Here is a 24,758-nt window from a genome sequence, read left to right as displayed (position 1 = left end):
TAATAATAAATATTATATCAGTAAAACTTTGTATATATTATAAACCTTAAAAAGTTTATTTACGCAAATAATGTCTTTTAAATACTATGGGTATTTATAGTAATATAAGCTACAGTAATTTAAAATTTAACTAATTATTTTTAAGAAGAAAAAGTCTAAACTATATAATTTATATTACAATAGTTCTTATTTAATAGACTTAAATCATAAAAATTAGACTTCTTAAAAAGTAAAAATTATTTAAACAATGGTTTAAAAAAAAATAAATAAATATTATACCAGTGAAACTTTGTACATATTATAAACTAGATGTATTATATTTGAATATGTATGTATAATATTTTATAAAAGATTTAAATTCTCTAAGCTAGTTTGTTTAAATAAAATCTCTTATTTAATTAAATCAAAATAAATTTAATAAACTAATATTAAACATAAAAATGTACTAATAATATAGTATTTTAAGAAAAAATGAATTTATGAGTATCAGAATAAATATAGTTTAAGGTTACTTAAATTATCCTTAAAAAAATGTAACAGCATTTGAAACAAGTTTAATCAGTCTATATAATAATAATATAGTCTTTGTCATACTTATTATAAATTACTCATTTTCATTTACAGGATTTAATTTTTTCCGTTTGTTATTCAATGGAAAATAATGATCAATTAAATTTTTAGGTGATACACTACTCTTCTTTCTTTTTCTATTTGAAGTTGGTGTAACCGGTGAAGACTGTTTGGATTTAGTTTTTCGCTGTGGTGATGTTTTTTTTGAAAACATAACTTTCCATGGTTTTTTAGGAGTAACTGGTAAATTACAAACATTTTGTACATTATTTTGAGTCATAGTGTCCCAATTTTCCATGTCTTCCTCTGTAATTTACGAGTAGAATTATTCAATATTAAATATATTTTTATACTTTAATAAGATAAAAAGAATTTTATAGAATGAACTTTAAAATATAAATTAAATGTATTATACTTAGGTAAATTGATCTATTTTTGTTTACTGACCTGTTTCTTTTTCATATTTTTCTTTGAGTAAAGCATCAAGTTTGATTGGAGCAGTATACACTCTTGGAGGAAATTTATATTTATGTGATGCAGTTCTTATTATTTTTGTTTCCATATTCTCATTATTTTCAACAGATGGATGGATTGTCCATATATTTGGTAATGAATCAGAACTAGTTGCCAACTTAAATATAAATATAAAATATTATTTTTAATATAAGCCTAAGTATTCGGTTCAAATGAAGTTTACATTTTTTCAGTCAAATGAGTATTAATTTATTTATTATTTATAAGTTTAGAATAAGTTTCCTTAATATTGAATAAAAATTATTACAATTTATTTGAAAATTGCATAAGATAAAATAATCCTTACAAAAAATTAAAAATAACTCGAACCTTACTATTATAATTATAATTATTTATAATATAATTTTTTTAAATTTAATTTTATCATTCATAATATAAAAATTTACAAAATACAAGATTACAAATAAGAATAATAAGTAAATTAATACCACATTTAATTATTTTATTAAAAACATGAACTGCATTGATCAATTAGTACTAATAAATAAAATAAAACTAACTTTCATACAAGCTGGATCTGCACACCAATCAGAACTACTTAGTTCTTTCTTTATAGGGTCTTTAGTGATCATATTTATTACGGGTTTTTCAGTATGTGGAAAATCTGTGTTCCATATAACACCTGAATTATAATTACATCCACTAAATAGATAACGTCCATCATTACTAATACTTATTTTGGAATAGTTAGTTTCATAGGAATAACCAGAGTATTGGCATAGAGCATCTACAAATAAAAATTTTAAGAAAAAATTTTTTTATATTATAAAGAAATACTTATAAAAAAAAAAAAAAAAAATGGTTGTATTAAATATTTTTCGTTCATAAATTTAACTATTAAAATTAAAATGTTTTTATAGAAGTACAAAAATAATTTTCTATACTCTATAAAAGTATAACGAAAATATTTAATAAGCCATGCTAGATAACTACAAAAGTATCAATTTCGAATAAATAAACAAATTGTTTCATGCGCAATAGTTAAAAATGCATATCTCAAATAGTAATCTATTAACACTTATTATTATTAAAATTATTAATGAAATAAATATTTATACTGCTCTCTGTAGAATCCAATGCGTAACTATAGACCATATTATTCACACCACTTGCATACAAACGAGTTAATTGAGGATTAGTTATCATGTCCATAAAACCAACAAAAATTGTTTTAGGTTTTTGTTTATGATAATATCTCATGCGTGGTAAAGGTTCACCAAATATTTTTACGTTGCGGTATGATTTACGCAAGTCCCATACCTTAATAATACTAAAAATAATAACTTTGATAAATATTTTCATGGTATTGTATTCATGAACAGAAAATTAAACTGATATTTTATAATTAATATATTTACCCATCTAATAAGGAACTAGATATAACTGTTTGTTCATTCATGAATAACAGAGCAGAAATTCCAAATACTTTAATTGGTTTTCTCTTTTTAAGACCATAGATAGCTGTAATATAAATTGAAAAAGAAAAATGATTAGTTATTAATAATAAAATAATGGATATAAATAAAAAGACACATGGAAGTTTAGGACAAGGTTAGCTGAGCCCAAATAATTGGGAAAAAGGCAAACGAAAAAAGAAAAGAATATAAATAAAAAAATGTTAACAGTACAGTAACATAAATTTTCCAATTTTCAATAATAAGGAAAACATAAAATAAAATTATAAATTATATATAATACATGTGTAGTGTGTATGTCTGTGTAAAGAAATGAAAAAATAAGATTAGATTTTATATAACTACCAAACAGAAAATAGGTTACATTGGAAACAAAATCAATCAGACTATAAAACTATATTTACCATGTGAATTAGGTATTTTGCGATCAAACTCTAAAGCATTTGGATTATGATTCATACGTGCATCCCAAACTTTAATAGAACCATCAATAGCTCCACCACAAAATACATCTAAACAAAAAAATAAAGCAATTATTATTTTTAAATGGTATATAATAAAACTAAACTATACATTTATTATAAATTTTAATTATTTTGCCGATTAATAGTTATAGATTCACTACGCATACAAATTAAAAATAACTATATATTGGACATTTATACATACTAGAAGATCCTGGACAAAACATAACACTTTTAACTGATGAGTTATGTGGAAACACTTTTATTTCTACAAGATTTCCTGATGGAGTTACTGAAAATAATTTTGATGTTTGATCTCCACAGGCAGTTACTATTTTCATTTCTGGTTCTGCCCATGCGAAGTTAAAAATAGCATTGTTATGTACAGCATCTAATTTAGAAAACATATAGTAAATAAAAATTAACAAGGTATAGAAATGTGAAATACATTTTAAAATGTATAGGATAATAATTATCTTTATAGTATGTTAATTTATTTTTATGGTATTACTACGTAGGTTAAATTGTTATATAACATTTTTCCAAATTAAGTATATAATGATAACAATTGGAAATATTATAATAATTAATTTTAGTCTCTTGTAGTACACTGGGAAAATTTCCAATAAATCATAATTGGTTCAATAAGTTTTGTATTTGACAAATATAAATTTTGTTAATTTAACAGTAACATTTTAATTCTCTATGAAAAAAGTAAAATTAATTTTTATAAATTACTTAATATATAAATATATATTACTTATACTAGCATTTTAGATATTATTATACAGAAATAAAATTTAAATCATTCAAATTCAAAATTCAAACATTTCAAATTAAAATCAGTAAAATAATAAAAAATTAAGATTTAATTAACATTGTTGACTAACTTCGTGTAATTGGCCCTTGTACAATCTGATTATCAGTTAAAGTTGGTTGAATGATTATTTCACCATGTTCTGTTGAGCAACCGAGCAAGTGTAAGTTATTTTTATTTCTGCTAAATTTGCAGGCAAATGTATTCCCAATAGAAATATTGTGTCCCTTGCTTGAATATTTGTGGCCCATTTGATCAATAACAATTTCTTTGACATTATTTCTAATTCCTATTAAAACAAATATAATATTATAATAAAACAATAAGATAAACTTACGGTAAAAGAACTATAAGAATATATTAAAATATTGAGTTTACAGCAAGGTTTTCAGTTTTCAAGAACATTATTTGAACATAACTAAAGGGATACTATATAATTTGGGTAATTTCATACGAAAACATTTAATATAGATGAATGTATCTAGTATCTACTATAGGCTTTCTAGTATCTTCGGTATTTAAAAATTGTGAAAATAGTAAGTAAGTTTTTTAAAATAGTAAGTTAAAGTGAATTACATCTTTAATAAGGATAAAGTAACAAATTATTATGGCATACATTTTTAAGTATTAGCAAAATTAAAATATAGATTATAGTAAGGTCTCGATAATACGAACAAGATTAGGGAATGGGATCATTTGGGTTACCGATTTGTTCGGATTATTTATGGCTTAAATAAAACATTAGTTTTATTGTATTTTAATAATGAAATTTATTTTTATCTGTATTAATCATGTAAAAACTAGTAATTTAAAAAGGAAATGTATACAAAAAATTATTATAATTATATATGTATGTAGGTACAGCCAGTTAATATATTTATTACATAATATAAACCTTATTATTTAAAATATATATTTACTATTATTACGATACACATATATATATATAGTGATGCAATATTTTTCAAGTTCGTCTGGATTATCACATCTTTTGGATTAGCCTGTGTTGGGATTATCAAGACCCTACTGTACTTATACTTGGCACACACATTATGTAAACAAATATTGATATAATACATCTATAAATGAAACTTAATAATAACTCATGGAAAATTAAAATAAAAATCATATTAATGATAACATGAATGTGAAGGATTGCTACATTTACTGGAACACTTATAACATTAATACGGGTCTTGCTCGTCAACAATCAATACATTAAAACTTACGTAGGTACATTGTATTATAAAAACATTTCATTTCGTATTCACTAAAATATTCAGAATGAGTTTGTCAATGAATGTGAATAATATTTGCTTTCAATATTTAAGCAATTTTAAATAACTGTAGAAGATTATAACTTTTTTCTAGATAACTAGAATTTTCTAGATAAGATAGTGAGGAACTTAAGGATATAGTAAAAAAAGTTGAGTTGATTGAAAAATATGAATATATAGTGAAAATAGTTAGTCACTAGAAAGCCTGATCTACTAGCATTAAATTAAATATATATAATGAATTCATATTGCATAATTATCGTAATTTATATTATTATAATCTTTTAAAACCTTTGCTCTTAGAAACTTCTTAAGATGCTGCAGATGTAGATCTCATGGCATTTGCCATACAACAAAATAATGTTTACAAACTGTTGTGTTAGAAGAACAGTGGGATAGAAAACTTCGGTAAGTCATACTCAGACAAACAGTTGTTCATTATATTTTGATACATAGAATTTGAGGCATAATTAACAGTAGAGTTGAGTCTTATAAACAATTATAATGTGTCGTAATCAGTTAGAAAAACAAAAAAATGGATATCGGTTGAGTGGAGTAGAGCTAATGGGAGTGAACAAAAAAACCATGTCGTAGTTTGGGCGAGAAGCAAGGAAAACCGCTGAGGGAACACAGATTTCGATTCGGACAGCATAAATAGCAGAGATAAAAACGTGTATTACCCTCGTAACCAAGTTGTCTTCTGTTTAGATAGTACAAAATGACGTTGTTCGGATCCATGACGTCTGAAACTATTGACTGTGAAATGCGTAGAGTACAATATTCGAGACCGTTCTGTTTTTCCTCTGTTTATCAGGAGCGTCAGAAGAATTTTCCCGTTTTTGATCAACTCGGCACGAAGTATAAACAGTAACAGCTGCAACCGGCCGCGGATAATATTATTATCACACATTCTTATCAGTTATTATTATCTTTAGGGTCCGGAATTATATGCATTAAAAACGTACAAAATATGCATGCATTTATGCGGTGGTTATCATTCAAATATGCACTCAAAATATGCGGAAATATGCTAACAAAAATGAATTTTTTTATTTATCAAATTTATTTAATTTTAAAATGTATACAATTCATTAAATAATTAATATTCAACAAAAAATATACATTAAAATATATCAACTATATTTTATATATTTTATTGAACTGTTTTGAAATTAAATTGTATTTTTAACCCTCACTTATCTAAACAAAAAGTCACAAACGAAAATCGCTTTAAACAAATCAAGCGAATTTTTATAATATTTTTAAAGTTACCTGGAGAGTTACTATCGTATTGGTACTTTTAGAAAAACTTTATCTTTTCTTATTACAACACAAAAATTAAATTATATAACTGCACGATTCACGGAATTTATGATGGACATGCGCTAAGTAATAAATAATAATATTAATAACTTCGTAATATTTTTTTTCTATGTATGCATTATATTTCTAAAAATGCTAAAATATACGTAATAATTTGAAATGTTCCAAGTATGCAAAAATATGCCAAATTAAATTTTGCATAGCAACACATTAGATTAAGATTCAAATGTCTGTCTTACCTAGCTACTTTTTAGTTTAATAGGTAAATAAAAATATGCAGATGCATACAATTTCGGGCACTAATTATCATCATTCAGTAAGCACACAGATGTGAGTTTTTATTACAGCCGCTAAATCGATTATCAATAAAATAATACTTAGGGAACAATACAGTTAAAGTTAAATTTGTTTAGGTCTTCTCCGTTATCGATTACTGTTTTATTGGCCGTTTCATTTATTGCGAAAGTAAATTTAGTGTTCGCATTGGGGAAGTGATCAATGGTTCGGAGCCAGTGGCGTCATTTGGGAGGGAGGAGGGGGAGGGTTGCTACTCTTACATTTACTATAGACAATAGTTTAATTATTCCAAAGTCGGCACATCATCAAAATATAAATTTGCCTTTTTTAAAGCTATCGAGGAATTGTAAACATAAAAATGAGCCGTCTACTATACGGGTACTTATATACAAAATACAAACCATTATATTTTTGTACTTTTTTGACGTCTTTCTCCTCCCACGTTAGTTGGTACTTTGGTAAAATAATCCCCCGAGTCGGTAATTTAATAAAAGCATGCCGACTACCCTACTCTAGATAAAACTGAAATGACGCCAATGTCCTAAGCTCCCGTTCTATTTTTTTGTAGGAAGCCAAGGAATAAATAAACTCGGAACTTATGCTCAAAATACTATTTTCTTTTCAATTTTTTACAACGAATTTAAAGAAAAGCGGTTGATAATTTTTTTCTACTTTGTGATTGTCATAATGTTAAAGTAGATGGTACATAAAAGATTTCCATACATATAAAATATCAATGCATATTGATTCATTTTAAATAGTCATTTAAGTTTCCTGTACCTTGTAGTTAATTTGTCAATTATAGTTTTAATACAATATCCTCATCAAACACGAGTAACAGTATTTGCTACTTTATGGAGAAATACATCTTAATTTAATTTAAGTTCAGATTATATGCATGGCTTTTTATTTTTTAAATGTATTTACACAATTTTGAATAGAAGAATAATTACTCCATCCATCAAGTCATATTTTCTGTTAACACTTGTAGTTTAACTGGTCCATTCAATAGATATATTTTTATTTTAAAAGTATTTGAAATTCAAATGTTTGATACACAAAATATTTTCATTTTAAAACTTTTTAATTAATACAATTAATTGTTTTGCAATGCAATGGTACATAATAGTTAAAATGTTAAATGTTAGATTATATGTACAGTTATGATTTAACATTGTTATGCAAAATATAAATTTTTATACAAGTTGGAAGAGAATAATAATGGTAAATATTATTTGTATTAGATAAAAATGTTCGTTGATTAACATTTATCAAAAATTAATTTATATTTTAGTTACATTAAAAATAATTATTCTAATCCAAGAATAAAATAAATGTAACAATTAAATATAATGAATACCAAATTGAGTATAACAAATGTTTAACATTTTATTAGTAGATATGATTAAACTTGAGTCTTTACTTAAGTATAAAATAATTAAAAACAAAATTAACTGATACATTCAATTACAAACACAACATTTGTGATTATATTTAATATAATTATGCTGAAATAAAAATTGTAGAATATGGTCACTTTCGTCATTATTAGAGTGATTTAATATAATATATAATAGTTGTAGATATTATCTATATTGTGTAATATAACATTCATAATAACTTTGCAAATTTTTGAGTTAAAATAAAAAATGAAGTTTAGAACATTGGTTATGTAATGCCCATTTATTGTTAAAACATTTAAGTTGTATACCTATTTACTCTTTGTTGAGCTTAAGAATATCAGTATACCTATACAGCAGTGAAATCCATTAAAATACTCTTTATGGGAGGACAACATAATGTAATTTTTTATAATAAAAAAAAAAATTGAACCTCAAATTTTCAAATGATAAATTAAATCAAGTTTAACATAAAGGTTATTAGATAAATTAATTATGTATATTTGTATCAAAGAAAAAAGTATAAATATTTTCAAATTATTTTATAGTATACTCAGATAAATAACTTATATTGTAATTATATTAAATAGTGCTAAACAAAAATTTCAACTATAAATTAATTAAAAATATTCCACAGGTATAACAAAAAAAAAAAAAATGTATTTTAATAATAATATATATATATAATGTATACACATTGATTAAGTATGACTTAAAAGAGACAGTGTTTTTTAGTAACTATTAGAAAATTCAACAAACTAAATTTAAAAGTGCTAAAATTAAATTCACAAATAGCTAAAAAATTATTGTTAATGACATCACAGCACAATTAATATTATTATTTAATTTTACATTCTAATAATTTTGGAATAAAACTTGAGGTACAAATAATTTACACAACTAAAATTCATGATAATTTTGAATTTGGTAAAACACTAACTTTATTGACATGAACTAAATACTTGTGAATAATATAATCAATTTTCGGAGAATTTTCCTGAAGACCAATCTGTAAAAATGAAATATTAATGTTTTTGAGAAATATAAATTTAATCTTACATTATTTATCAATAAAATAATAAAATTCTTATGAATAATTCCGTTTGTATAACTGCATAACAAGATGTGTTAAAATAAAAATTAATAAAAAAGCATAATTGCTATTCATTAAACGGTAGCAAATGTCCACCAATATATCTTGTGGCATCCCAATGATATAAATGTTATGATACATTTTGAAAACATTAATATTTGAAGAATTAAATAATAAATTATAATTATTACTAATATGATTATTATTACCATTATTAATATAGTTGGCTAGACTATCTTCCTACTAAATACTTTAAAGTTCTTTAATTAATAATTATTATTTATTTCATATACATTTATTTAAAATAAGAAAACTGTACTAATAAAATATACCTAATTTAAAATTAAATGTACAATAAAAAGAGTATGCATTTCTAGATGGAATTTTACATTATTTAATTAGGATAAATATCTTTAAATTTTAAATTTAACAATTTTTAATACTTATAAATTATTATAAGTAGTTTTCAGATGTCCTTATCACTTATTTGCACAAAAATGCAAGGGTTAAAATAATGATTACTAATTATAATTTAATGTAAGAACTTACATTTAATATTTTGAATTTTGTATTCAAATAATAATTTGGATCTAAATTATATTTTTGACATAACTGGAATAAATAAAAAATAGTTCAAAAATTATAATTAATCTTTCATAATAGGTTAACTTGAAGTTATTATACTAATAAATTGTTATATTCAAAATACCATTTTTTCATTTCTTGTTAATAATTCTTCGCATTTATCATTAGGTAAATATCCCAATTTGTTTTGGACAGGTTGAGAATGTTGAGATGTAGATAATGTGGAACATATACTTTGAACATAATTTATTATTCTAAAATATAAATGAGTAAATAAATAATCAATTTATAATAAACTAATAATAGATAGTCCGGTAATGGTATATTATACCTTTTTCCGTCAGATCCAGAAGGAATTAGTTCATTTGATGATTGACGTTCTGAATCAGTATCAAGTATTTTTGATAAATTCTAAAGTTGAAGAAAAACAGATATATATATATATATATATTGATAGAGGAATTAGAAAGTATAAAAATTATTTTATTTGGCCAATATTAATTTTTTACTGTATTTACCTTTTGATGTAATTTATTAAACACATCGATTTCATTTAATTTTTTTAAACCTATAATTTTGTAAAATTGTAATTCCTTTAATCGATGTGCCAAAAGTTTTTCATTTTTGGCTCCTTCAATCAAAGACCTATGAATGTCAAGAGTCATGAATCTTGACATTTTAACTAGCCGCTCTCCAAAGGACTGTACAGAACTTAAAAATATATACATTATTAAATAAATAAAAACAACTATTAACTAATAAGAAAATTATTATTTACATTTACTCATTTGTAAATCATATAAAACTGTGTAAACATAATCGATTTTTATATAGGTTAAAGAACAATTTGACAATAACTCATGGTGAAACAAAATAAAAAAAAGGTAAGATAAAATTATGTTATCATTAATTTATACAGTTTAATAAAGTTGTGTATAATGTTACTCACAACGGTTTTATTTTTGGCAATTGTTTATCCTTGTAAATTGCAAATTGTTCAATTAATCTATAACTGTGGACACATGCTTTAGCTATTCTTCGTTGATTTAAAACTTCATTATACTGTTTACAGGATATAATGGTTTTTTCTGTAAAAGTTTAAATAATAACATTAAAAATGAACCAATAAACATCTTAATGATTATAGCTCTACCTTCTTCAATATTCAAGTAAGGTTCTATATTGAACTGATCCTTTAATTTCTATAATAGGGTAAAAAAACACAAAAATATAGTTTTAATATTAACCAAATATTTTAAGTTATTGATTTATAATTTAAACCATAAATTTATTTATTTTATTATGAATATAAAAGAGTTAAATTTATAGTTCTGATCTAATATGGTATTTACATATAGAAATACATAACAATAATAATATTTCAAATATTCCGTACCATTTTAAACTTGTCTTCAGAAGGAAGTTTTGGTTTAATTTCAAAATCTCCCATAAGGTCCAAAAGAGATTCAGCATGATCCATATAAGGCTAATCAATAAATAATTTTGAAATAACAATAAAAATTAATATAGTTAAAAATTTAACTTTTACTCACATATTCAAATTCATCATTAACATAATCATAACCAATTTGAATAAATAAATTGGAGTTCATAACAGGATATTTCAAATTAACAGGTTCTTTAAAATAATGTGTACGATCAAATATGATTGGTCTAGAGTTAGACGGTGGCTTCCATTTTCTTTGCCTAATAGGCCTATCATAGAATCGAAGTAAACATTCGTGTTTTATTTCTATAGCGAAAAATAACAACAAGACATGTTATATATATACATACAATTATAATTAACATATTTTTTTTACAAAAAATCATATTGGCACAGTAAAATCTTGATAAGTTGATATTTATATTAATCAAATAAAATTCATACATTAATTGTTATATTTATTTCTTAGACTAGATGTAGATAATCAAAATTCTACAGTATAAATTAAAATAAGTAAGGTATATATATATAAATACCTTCAGGTGTTCTTATTACACATTGATTTCCAAAATATTTATCAGCCATAATTTTGTTGAATTCTATTGTAATTGTTTGCCAATTACCATAACCATAAATAGTCATGCAATCAAATAATAATTTTAAATCAGATTTATTCCAAATATTTTTTTGTGAACGATTTAAAGCCTATAAAATAAAAATTAAGTTATTGCTACAAAAATATAATAAAAATATGTATCAACTTAAATATTCAATTTCAAATAATTTTAATTTTAAAAGTTCAGTATTAATAAATTTTTTGAAATAATAATTAGAACACTTTTACATTTTGCTAATAACTAGTGTAGTTTTATTTATATTTAAACTAATTTTATCAAACATAATTTAACTTAATAAAACTTTAATACAAGGGTAATCACATAAAAAAAAAAATAGAGCCTTTTAAAATGATGTTTGAAAATAATTTCTATGAGAATTCATGATTTGAGATAAAAGTTTAACCTTAAATTAATAATATAAGTTAACATTTCGAAAGTAGTTACATAATAAATTAGTAGTTTCAATATTGAAACAGTTGTATAAAACAATGAAAGTTCAAAAACTGAATAAGAGGTTTATACACTTCAACTTTAAAAAAAGTCAAACAATTAATTTATACATTATACTTCAAAACATTTTAGTATCCGTTTATAAAATTAGAAAAGTCTATAATATTTTAATTCATTCATTTTCAGCTATATAAAAAATTACCTTGAAAGTGTTAAAAATTTGTTAGTAAAATATAATAAATTAAGAATAATTCAGAATGATTATAAAAATTGTGACGATAATTCAAATTCATCAATTCTAAGACTCTTTCTTTGTGATTTTCTTTATTATTTATTTTGACCTTAATGGATTATCAATACCAAAAGGGTATCATCTGTTTTAACAAAATATATTTTAACTATTAATTTTTTTATAAAACAATTTTTTACTTACACTAAAGTAATTATTATGATTTTCGAAACACCCCATTTCAACTGCTTCTTCATATGTAATTAAAGGTTCAGTACCTGTGTATAATGCTACCAACTTCCAAATTCTTTGATTTGAAATAAAATGTTCAAATTCAATTTCCGCTTCTATAATTATAATTATTGAAATATATATTAACTGCAATTTTACTTTATAATTTATTAAGAAATGTAAACAAATTTTTAATTAGAATTGATAGCTAATATTTTTATGATAATAATTTTTTTTTTTTTTTTTTAATGTAAAATGTGTGTTACTTAAAATACAATTTAAAAAAAGATGTACATTAGTCTCTGTGAATCATAAATGTAAGATAGCAATATTAATTTTCATAGCTATTACTGTAAATAATTTTTCATTATGAACTCTCGATTAATGGAACTAGCTTTGAATCAAACAAAAAATTGTTAAATTGTCATGTGGCAGTAACTACACAATTAAGTATACATAAAATAAATAAATATCTAACTTTGAAATTTGTTGAAAACGGAAAAATTACAATAAAATTTTTGCATTGATTTTTTATTTTTATATATCAATTAAGTTTGATATCAATCCAAAATCTACACATTTGTGAATTTTTCGATATAAAAGAAAATTGAACATTTTTAATTACTTATTCTATTAAACTTAATTAATAAAAATTTAACATTCTATAAATATCTGTTTTAGGCATACCATTAGCATTTCTTGATCCAACATGCTGGGAAACATTATTCCAATCGTTAATCAAATTTTCAGAATTTATAGGATCTATATATTTTTCTGTTTCTTTGCATGTCCATTCTTCTAATGCATATAGAAATGCCAATTCTTCCATAGCCGTCCAATCTGTTTCATGAAAATAATTTTGACTAGAATAAAGCTGAAAAAATAAAATAAAATTATATTATATAGTAGTCAATTTAAATAAAAATAAAAAAAATATTTAAAATTATTAAAACACAGTTTATGCAAACCTTAACTTCAGTTATTAATTTGTAATTATGATATCTCTTGTGTCTTCCAATTTCTGCTCCACTTCCTAAACACTTCATAGATATAGTATGAATTATTATTAAACTTACATTTATTGGTGCAAATAAATATGTATTTTTCATTCAAAAATTTTAATTTATACATAACTAACCGAAAGACATAGATACATATTTTCACATGTTTGTTTATTTGTACAACAAGAATACTTTGTAATGGTCTTATAGTTTGAAAACTTATGATTATCGATCCGATATCCAATAACAGCAAATTCTTCTTGACAGTAGACACATTCTGAAGCTAGAATAAAACATAAATAATATAATTATGATACTAAGATATTTTTAACTAAAAATCATTTTTGCATACGATTTAATTCAGATAGTTTCTCTGGTTTATTGTTTGAATATTCACAAGAAGAATGGAATTCATCTTTATCTGTTCTATAGTTATTCAATGGAGGTGGATAAAAAAATATATCCAAATCATCTATGGGAAGTTGCTTAAATAATAATAATAAAACTTAATTAAAAATTTACATTAATTTAGTAAAAAAAAGTAAAACTATAAAATTACAGTTTCCTACTTTTTTTAAATAATCTTCAAATCCATTTTTAGGGCCTTGTATACGATTTGTTCGATCAGGTATCAAAGGTCTTGTGTGCTCCAATGGTAACCAAGTTCCACATAATAATGGATTTTGAATAAAACGTAGTGTATATTCTTCTTTGACTCCTGTTTATAATGTACAAATAAAAAATGAATATATTATAATGTGATTACACACTATACATTATAATACATTTGTATTAATAGGCGCCACCAGAAATTTTGTCATCATGCATAGTATATACCCTGATTTCTAAATAATGTTTAAATTATTTAAGTTAAATATGTAGGAATATTTTTGAAATTGTATGATTTTTTCAATGATTACAAAGTCATGAAGACTACTAGAAAATCCAATAGTGATAATAGCCTCTATCCAAAATGATTGTTTTATTTTATTTTTAAATCCAGGGGATGCAAGTGCATCACTTTGCACCTCTTTCGCGGCGCCAATGTAGGTATGAAGAAGGTATTGAATCAGGTAGCAAATATTTTATTTTACAACACAACCATTTTATTATTCCATCATATTGTTTTAAAATGTGTTATAGCAAAACAATAAATGCACATTTTATTTCAGACTAAAATTATAAATTAACAATAGATCCTTCTTACAGTTTTATAATGTGCTACAAAAAAATAATATGAAGAAAATTTAAATAAAAATGCAAATCACTTTGTTCTGATAGATAATTCCATTTTTCTTTATGATATTCTTCATGTATGATAGAGTTATACAGTTTAGAAATAGCATCCCAATTACCATACCCAAACTCGCTAGTGCATTGTATTAATAATTGAAGTTGATAACTATCAAGCGTTTCTTCGTAAAATTTCATATCCTAAAATAAAATAATAAAATAATTTAGAAAATAGTAAGAAATTATATAAATATAACTAAAAATATTTTATAGTTTATAGAATAATATAATATAAATTGAAAAAGTAAGTAAATATTATATAGGCATCATGTATATTGAACCATAAGCATTATACTATGCACAAATGTAAAATAATTACATTATTAGAGTGTCATTAGAGTGTTATTAAATTTAAAAAAAAATTCACATAATTTTTAATAACAGTATACACATACAATGACTAAAAATATCTAATAAAATCAATTTTCCTATTTGTTATATTATATCTAAAAGTATATATTATAAACTTACACAATTAGGAGACATTGCATTAAAATAGGGTTTTCGGGGGAAAAAAAGGGAGTACCAAAATACACAATTTTAGACAAATTTCAAATTTTTGACACAGATAATATGTGCATGAACAATTCCATTTAATTTTTTTTAAATGTCAACACCATTTTTTTTTTAACAATTTTCATGAAAAAAAGTTTTTTTTTTAATTAGAAAATTGGTAAAGTTATAATATGTTGAAGTTTAATATTTACGAATAATTTGGTTTTGACAAAAATTTAATTATGTTCAACTTAATACTTGAAAATTGAAATATCTCTGATATTGTTAAATACCTATTTGTAAACAGATAAGACATAAATAAAGAAGACTCTAGTGATATTTGTGGACTAATGAGTCTAAATGTACAAATAATAATATAATAAATAAGCAAAACCATAGATTTTGGGATAATAATACAAATTCACACTTTTCTCAAGAAACTAACTTTCATGCAGCTTGGGGTATAAATGTGGTGTGGGTTAATTGGTGGAAAACTTTAAGGTCTATATTTTTATGACGGAACACTTTTAAGTAGAAAATATCTAGATTTTCATGTAAATAAATACTAATTTTAGAAAATGTTACACTAGCCACACGGGAAATTATGTATTTACAAGATCATCAGTACACAACGCCATAATTTTTCGATAATATTAAAATTATATTTTTCCTGACCGATGAATTGGTATCCATGGAGTAATTCTATGGCCTATAAGATCTTCAAGCTTGTTGCCCACATAGTTCATTTTGTGATGGGAATATTTAAATATTTTTTTGTATGCAGGTTCAAGATTAAAAAAAAAATACAAATTACTTATAATAATTTGAGATAAAACCAAACAAACGCTGACATACCAAAAGAATTTAAAAATGTTAAAACGTTTGCAATTATGATTGGAATATCAGTCAAAAACTTCAAACAATTTATAAGATAAGACTTAATTTATAAATAAATAAATCTTAATTTCTGATTTATAGTGTGTACATTTATGTAATATTTATTTCTTTCAAATTTAGTTATCTTATTTTGGAAGTATGATTTGCAAAAATAAGAGAATTATATATTATTATATATACCTTATATATATATATATTATATAAAATAATGGTATATTGTTATTATTTCAATATATTACCTCATATTTTTCAAATTCATTGTATGATTCCTCATAAATCATATAACCGTCTTCTTTTTCTTTATCTTCTGGAAATCTTATAAACTGCAAAATCCATAAATAACATAAAAGTACATTAATAAAATAAAATGATAACAAGTCGTCTTAAATTATTTTTATATACTAATATTAAGCAATATGTGTAAATATCAATATTTTAGAGTTGGACGAGAATTGTTTTTCGATATCAAGTCAAGTCGAGTTCAAAATTCGAGTAGGTACTTAAGAAAAAAAGTCGTGGTTACCTATCTGAATAAAATGGTATTAAAATGGTAATAAAATGGTAATAAAATATCTAAACTATAACAATTTACTGTTAATAATTTAAAATCAGATATCTTACGGGTATTTCCTATCGGAAATATTTAGTTCCCAGTTATTTATAGTTTTAACATTTATTTTTTTTATAAAGAATGAAATACATTTGAGCAATTGATTCAACTTAAATACTTAATTTAAGTCGAGCAAAATCGAATACTCGTATTTATGAGAACATTTTTTTCCGAAAACTTTGACTCAAAAAATTTTATAAAATCAAGTACTCATCCAATTCTATATTTATAAATGTCTAAAAATTACAAAATATCAAAAAGTTTATTTTGCTTTAATAATTATTAGTATTTATTTTTTTGTTATTTTGGATAATTTTTTAGAAGTTATGACGACATATATATGTTACGGGTAAGGTTAGAAAATGAGTAGTTTACATATTACCCGGGTAAAGTACACCTAATTCATATGAATAGTATAATATGTACATTATCCAGTGTGCTATGGATAAGGTATAAAGTAGAAAAAAAAAACCAAATCATATTCATCCGAAAAAAAAATTATTAAGTAAATTATGTAAGTATTATTAAGTTATTATTTTATATATAAAAAAATTTATAAAATTAAATATAGTTAATTATTGGAACAGTTCAGATTCAGGTGGTATTTTGAGTTGCAAAATATCTTCCCAGATTTACATTTACTCGTACATTTATTTATTAAACTATTATTTTTATAATTTTTATATTTTTTAATACTTTGACCATCGAAAAGAAATTGTGCATTAGCTATTTCACATAAATGTTTTTTTTGTAGCCGACAATAGTAAAATATTTATAAAATGTTCATTATGATTTATTTGTTTTTTTTTCACGGTTCTTATTTCTTATAATACTAGTATACCCATTGCGAAAATTTGCAATAGATAATTTATCTATATAATAAAAAGTATAGGTGAAATCGAATCAATATATAAACACATTTTAACAAATCAATAAATAACTATTATATCGAAAGTTAAAAGACATATCGAAATGACAGAGAGTGTTTATTAACATATATGTTCCGCAGCATTAGGATAGACTATGTATGAGAGGGTGTAATTATTACATAAAATCATTTTATAGTGATTCCTTCCAAACAATATTAACTAATATAAGTAATAATATTAGTATTGTTTGTGAGTTGTTTGTTGTTATATCACTGGTTAAGAGCCAATGAGAATATAATATTTGGAAAAAATTGAAAGTAAAGTTGATAGTGCACACATAACTTTCCTCAAACTCAACGAATTTAAGCAGTTAAATGCTCAAAAGAAATAGCTTGATCCACTAAGTGTTCTGAGAGTGAAACGATCAAGATCCATTCATTAGAAGAGGAGCTATGAAAATTTGAATTGCTTGAGTGAATGTATCTCATAAGAAATGTACAGGGAAGAATCACGTTGGTGGGAGTTGAGTAAATTTCAATGATTGATGACTTGATGACATATTTGAGCCCAAATACCTTTTATTAAAAAAAAAAAAATGAAGGAAATCGGCCGGATAGAAAGGCCAGACGAACTGACTTTAGTTTTCATACATTTTTTTAATCATATAATATGTTATAATACTTTGATTTCGTTAAATTTACCGAACTCTCATTCTTTTTATAAATTAATTTATTAAAACTGTCATATAATTTCTCTTTTTAAAAAAAAAACTAAATTATCAAACATTAATGAACCAAACAAGTGAACTTGAAAATCGATAGCACCGTACTGAAGTTTAAAATTATTATACAATATCAATGCACACGATTTATCATAATGTATAATTTATATTTTGTTGTATTATCTACAATTTGTATACTGTCGTATTTTATTTCATGAAAACACTTTGTTCACTCAAAGGTAGATAATGTATAAATTACCCGGTTAATGTAACTAAAAATAAATGTTTTACAAATATGTATACTTTATCCAATAAGCATGGGTAGTGATTACATTACCCGGATGATGTGTACATTACCCAATTTTCATACTTTAACCGTAGCATATACATTTTTCAGTTACTATTTTTTTTTAAATAATCATCAATCCTTGAGTTCTGACTTTAAAAAATGGTTGTATCAAAGTTAATAGGTGTTAATTCAATTTACATGATTATCGAGTTATATGATTAAAATATAGATTTTAATCAGTCGTAATTATAATTTTAGAAAACATACTTACTTTACTCGTAGGAAAATAAGTGGGGCAACTTTCAAAACATTTCATTTTTAAGGCTTGATCTAATGTCATAATTGAACGATAACCAACATAATTATTTACCAGTTTAATAATATTTTGGCCTAATGGTCCATCAACATAAGTTTGATAGTACTCTTTTTTTACTTCTAAAAAAAAAAAAAAAAAACAATAATAATTAATTATCAAATTCACGTAAGAAATAATAATACACTTTTGGGTCTTTCTACTTTGAATATACTCAATATAAGCCTAAAGGTTCTAGTGACTATAGTAAATATATAATTGTTATATTTTTATTGGTAAATATTTAAAGATCACTTATATTTATTTAAATTATTTATTATATTATAATTGCGTTAATACGTAATACCTAAATATATAAATGTGAAATAGTATTTTTTTTGGTTATGGATAAGGTTTGGATGTTTATAAAATTGCACATTTTTTTTATTTTTATATTGAGCTAATTATTTAATACGGATTTGAAAACGAATTTGATTCATGTTATATTGAATCAAATAAAACTATTTTTGCTTTGCATATTTTAAAAGCATATTTCACTAGATTTTTGATCTTTTTTAGAAATAATTTAAATAACAAGTAGATAAATAATAAATTAAATATTCATATAATTGTTTTTTGTCTAAAATATTTTTTGGATTCAAGTTTGATCAAATTAAAATAAACATTGTATCACAGTATAACACTCATTTTGTAAATTTGTATATAATATTAAAAAAATATAAAATACAAAAATAACAACTAATAAAAATGAAATAATTATAAATTATAATTAATTTTTAATACCAAAGATAAAATAAATTTTACTCTGCATATTTTGGTGTTTTTTTTTTTTTGTTAAAATGCATATTTCATATTTTGAATATATATTTAGTCATTTTTTAGTGTATAAATGGGTAGATATTACAAACATTTTAGGGATGCAAGCATCCCACGGACCCTAGTTATGTAAATTTTTAAACTATTCGGTCACGTGTGCTTTTTAAATTAATATACTATGGAGAAGGTTAGTATATAATATAAATTCTTTATATTATTGGAGTTCAAGAAATTTGAATTATTTAATTATATGTACCATAATTTATTATAATTCATTATACTACCATCAATACCCGTGTTCAATGTTTATTTTCTAGCTTAAAGTGAATAATTAAATGTATATCAAATGTCTTGGTAAAAAAATATAAGGTATTTATGTTGTATTAATGCATATATATAAATTGACATTGAATTAAACACGGAAAATAAATTAGAAAAGTAGTTTTTAAACCAGTTTCAATTAATGGTCATTATATAAATGACAATTTATTGGTAATTATAATTTTGTTTCTTTTTTAATTTTTCAAGCGCAATATAAAACCATTTAGACTAATAAATATTTATAACAAAGAAAAAAGTTACGAATTTCATTAAATGTAAGCATTTTTATTACGCCATAAAAATAAACCTAACTCTATAATAATTTGAATAGTTATTTACTGTTACTTTTTTGTAATTAAATTATATATATATATGTAAATAGCTAATTTTTTTAAAGGCATTATAATAAAATAAATAAATAATTATCACAAACATCTTGGGTACATTTTTTTAACTTTAAATTACAGTTATTAAATAAAATATAAATTATTTTTTATATTAAGCACTTGAAAAAGTAAAAAAATTTATTAATTATAATCTCATTTTTTATTATTAAATTAAGAATATTGATTAAATATATTACGATAAATTGAAGAAAATAATGTTTTAAGGTAGCTGAATATTTTTTTCTTTTGTAACATACTCATTATAATTAACAGAAGTAATAATAAAACATTTTGCTTAAAAATATATAATACAATAATACCTTCAGGATTTTCAGATCCAACAAAACTAGCAACATCTTTCCAGCTAAGTACAAGTCTTCTGGTATTGAGGTATTTTTCAGTATCTTCGGAAATCCATTCTTCTAAAGCACTCAAGAGTTTAACTGCATATAAATTTGATTTAGAAAATGTCTACAATAAACAAAAAACTGTATTAAATTATGCCAAAATCATTTATTATATAACTTATTCTTACAACTAATTTATAATCATGATTGTTCTTGTGATTGCCAATTTCAGCACCACTGGAAAAACACTAAAATCATAGGCAAATAAATATAAAACATAAACTTAAAAGAAAAATTATACTGATCTTAAAAATATATTTAATTAATGATGAATAAAATAAGCAAATATGCATTTTTATAAGAAGAATATAAATAATATAATAATAATATTAAAAGACATTTTTTTTTTTTAATATTGTCCTATTAGACTTAAAAACTGCAATTAAAAATAAAATTTTCTTCATATGAAAATAAAGTACTTTACCTAATCAAACTTAAATTACATATATTTGTTCCTTTGTTCAACTTGTATAGGGGATTGAAATCAATTTTATTGATACTGAACCAAAATTTTTAATCAGTAATTAAAAATTACATACCAAATAACACAAATAAATATACTCTATAGTCTAAATTTGAAAGAAAATATTCAAAAATTGATTTTTAATTACAATACGATGATAATATAAAAAAAAAAAAAAAAATTAATAATTGCGATAACAATAATTAGTAAATTAATTATTATTAGATATAACTTTTCAATTATAATACATATTAATAGAAATTACCATTAAACAAAGAAAAATATCTTCACATATTGCACAATGAATAAAAATAGTCATTGAATTATTAGCAGTGTTGGACTGACAAGGAACACTTGAGATTTCATCTTGACAATAAGTACAAAAATGTTTCATTTCTGATTTGGACATATCTATTACATAAAAAAAATAAATCAGATATGATATAACGATTCATAGCATATGAAAAATAAATGTTCCAGGGGTGCCATTTGGAGTATCGCAGGGTATACTATATATGTATATTAGCGACCCTATTTTTCCCTGTATCATAATTGGCCTGCCTTAATTTCATGTTAGCGCCGATGCCCGATGTATCTAAAATGTATTAAATTCAATTAATTAATGTTTGAATTAGGCTTATAGATGACGGTGTAATCTAAATTACATAACAGTATATTAAATACAAAAAAAGTTGCTTGCTTATAACTACTGTAATCTAAAAAAAGTAGAAGTTCTATTGGAAGCATAGGGTTCTATTTTAATTTTGCAGTTTCTTTTGCTATTAGCTATTTTTATTCCAGATTTATTTTTCATCCCTAATAGTAAGATAAGAAATAATTGAAACATAGTGTCATACCTACATTTCAATTTTCATTGCTATAACTGTGGCCTGGTAGTAGAAAAATGTGGCCTGGTAAACATTTCGCAACCCTATTTTAAAACTGAATTGGCGCCCCTGAAATGTTCATAACTAGATAAATGGTCCTTATATGTTAAACACAAATATGAGAGAAAAATTATAAGATATCCTTTGTATTAGTGCTTATTCAGATCTGATATGATTGAAATTTTCTTTTGAATTCGATTAAACATAACAAATTGTCTTTTGAATTAAATTATGGCAATATTTTTTTTAATTATGTAAATAAGACATATTACCAGTTTTAGAATATGATGAATCGTATGTTTTAGACGACATTTTGTATTAAGTTTTATTGTAGTTGTTGTACTTCACTCTTGAAAACTTATTATACTTGTAATACTGAAATATAAAACATACAAACATTTTTTAAATATAACAAATATTACAAGCGGTTTTTTTGTTGATGTTGAAGTAAAAAGTCATTGTTTTTATCATAATAATGAATCACGTATACAAAGATCAGTAGACCAATTACCACAAACTTATAATGTTTAGTTTAATTGATCAAAATATTATTTAATTATTCGTTATTTATTATAAAAATCAAAGTGAAGCAAATTAATCAAATAAGACTAGGAAGTATTTAAATTAAAAAAAAAAAAGAATGAAAGATGGACGTGGCAAATAAAATACCAAGGGTACTGTTTATATAATGTACAATCAAATTAAATAAATCGGATGTGTTACACACCAATCCAAGAGGTTTTCGTTATATTTGCATGATTTATTTTCAAGATAAATGATAACGTGGTAGATAAATATTATGATAATTCGAACTGAAGATTAAGACGATTATAATATGAAATGTTTAATTATATGGACTTCGGGTAACGATGGATGGTGCCGGTTAAGCAACCGCGGATCAGTGACGAATGAGAAATTGAGTATCCATCACGAAGTTACACTCCGTCTGCAAAGGAAACTATAGTCTCAAGCGGTTCTGCCCTTACCGAATAGCGATCGCAAAAGCACGGACCTTTATTTAACTTCCCAAATTACCGTTATCGTGCGGCGGCCATTTGGAAGTTCGTTTCCGAACACGACCGACAAGTAACGATAAATTTTCTATAAAGTTCAGACGGTTTGCTGGTGGGAGGTGCGCACCGCCAGATGTAAACTGGTACGCAACACGCCACGCGATTCAGGAAAGACTTACCGGGATTTATGTCTTACCGTGCACGAAACAGTTGAAACGAAACCGTCGCTGTTCCAGTTTTCGTTGAGCTACTTGACGATGTCAACGATGATAGATTCCGGGACTATATGTCCTGACTGAAGTTTTCGAAGCCGCCTACACATGATCTTGGACTGCGGTGAATAATAAATGTTGGTGTTTAAGACGCTTACCGCGATCGCCAATAAGTGATAAGCGCCAAGTAAACGACCTTTCGGCGGCTTGTTGCAAAGAGAAAGTGTCTCGCTAGTAACTGATAAACCTTATCTCGGTCAAGGAAGCAGAAAAAATGTCCACAAAAAATACATTACACACAACTCGGGTAAACATATACGTCGAGAAAATGTAGTACACAATGTCAGTGAAATTATTTCTTGACGAGTTGAGCGCGGTTTCCACTTGTCAAACCTTATATCTGAGACCACGTTCGTGTTTCTCTAATTCATGACACAGGTTTACGTCCATTCTGACCATCTTGGACATCTACCGAAGTTCTCGTACAAAATGTCATTCAAAGTACGTTTAAAATGGAGTTGAAAAGTCCATCTCTCGTTCAGGGGTGGATCCACAGTTAGAGAAATACGCGTCAGACTATTTAAAGAGGCCACTTATTAGAGCCGAATATGGATTATAAATATATTTGTTGTAACAAAAAAATTAATATGATCATATAATATTTGTTTTTTAAGTTTATTCATAATTATCATGGTAAACATTTATTTTATGGAAACTTACGTGGGGTCTGACATAGAAATGTTTTATTTTACTATACAATATAGAATAAAATTTAAATGAATGTTATTTTTATTTTTATCTTGAAATATTGTTGACGTGATTTAACAGAACTAGGTATAACCGCTCTAGTTAATACATTTTTATTCTCTTGATCAAAATCGAACCAAAATAAATATTTTCAAAAATTAAAATAAATGTTGTTAAATGTCCCTAGAGCTAACGGTATTTTCGGTGTACCGTAAATACCGGTGTACCGGTATTTCGATATACCGGTCTTTTCAAATTATTTTGGTAAA

The 24,758-nt window shown here is 23.9% G+C and overlaps 2 protein-coding genes across 2 annotated transcripts; both read right to left on the bottom strand.

Annotated features, from left to right (window-relative positions):
- Positions 1-487: 487 nt before the first annotated feature.
- LOC112682681 (protein lethal(2)denticleless) lies at positions 488-5,963 on the bottom strand. Its single transcript, XM_025553395.1, has 9 exons — positions 5,758-5,963; positions 3,874-4,089; positions 3,189-3,374; positions 2,924-3,031; positions 2,463-2,565; positions 2,163-2,374; positions 1,605-1,831; positions 1,018-1,201; positions 488-876 (listed from the first exon to the last, which is right to left on the bottom strand). Exons 1-9 carry the CDS (start codon positions 5,813-5,815, stop codon positions 605-607), a joined length of 1,566 nt encoding a protein of 521 aa, XP_025409180.1. The 5' UTR covers positions 5,816-5,963; the 3' UTR covers positions 488-604.
- A 2,973-nt stretch (positions 5,964-8,936) lies between these two features.
- On the bottom strand, positions 8,937-24,004 carry LOC112688688. Its single transcript, XM_025562049.1, has 24 exons — positions 23,727-24,004; positions 22,790-22,892; positions 21,896-22,041; positions 21,296-21,355; positions 21,081-21,231; positions 19,196-19,359; positions 16,675-16,758; positions 15,019-15,184; positions 14,320-14,468; positions 14,103-14,235; positions 13,888-14,033; positions 13,718-13,789; positions 13,437-13,623; positions 12,723-12,865; positions 11,759-11,927; positions 11,329-11,528; positions 11,172-11,261; positions 10,929-10,977; positions 10,725-10,863; positions 10,294-10,486; positions 10,107-10,186; positions 9,900-10,029; positions 9,740-9,802; positions 8,937-9,106 (listed from the first exon to the last, which is right to left on the bottom strand). The coding sequence occupies exons 2-24, from the start codon at positions 22,827-22,829 to the stop codon at positions 9,005-9,007; spliced, it is 2,856 nt and encodes a 951-aa protein (XP_025417834.1). The 5' UTR covers positions 22,830-22,892; positions 23,727-24,004; the 3' UTR covers positions 8,937-9,004.
- Between the last annotated feature and the right edge of the window lie 754 nt (positions 24,005-24,758).

This window comes from Sipha flava, unplaced genomic scaffold (genome assembly GCF_003268045.1).
Source record: "Sipha flava isolate LNK unplaced genomic scaffold, YSA_version1 0_pilon_pilon, whole genome shotgun sequence".
In the NCBI taxonomy this organism is placed as follows: Eukaryota; Metazoa; Arthropoda; class Insecta; order Hemiptera; family Aphididae; genus Sipha; species Sipha flava.
Note: the sequence above shows the minus strand (reverse complement) of the source record. Positions and strands in the feature narration are given on the sequence as shown.

What these genes read in the sequence shown, in the direction of transcription:
- LOC112682681 (XM_025553395.1), bottom strand. Translation starts at nt 5,815, where the DNA reads ATGGATCCGAACAACGTCATTTTGTACTATCTAAACAGAAGACAACTT. An exon ending in TCTAGTTCCTTATTAGATGG is followed by an intron (nt 2,375 to 2,462) that starts GTAAATATATTA and finishes TATTATTTTTAG; the next exon opens with TATTATTAAGGTATGGGACT. An exon ending in ATTGGATTCTACAGAGAGCA is followed by an intron (nt 1,832 to 2,162) that starts GTATAAATATTT and finishes TTTTATTTGTAG; the next exon opens with ATGCTCTATGCCAATACTCT.
- LOC112688688 (XM_025562049.1), bottom strand. Translation starts at nt 22,829, where the DNA reads ATGTCGTCTAAAACATACGATTCATCATATTCTAAAACTG. An exon ending in TTGCCAAAAATAAAACCGTT is followed by an intron (nt 10,487 to 10,724) that starts GTGAGTAACATT and finishes TATATTTTTAAG; the next exon opens with TTCTGTACAGTCCTTTGGAG. An exon ending in TTAATAAATTACATCAAAAG is followed by an intron (nt 10,187 to 10,293) that starts GTAAATACAGTA and finishes CTTCAACTTTAG; the next exon opens with AATTTATCAAAAATACTTGA.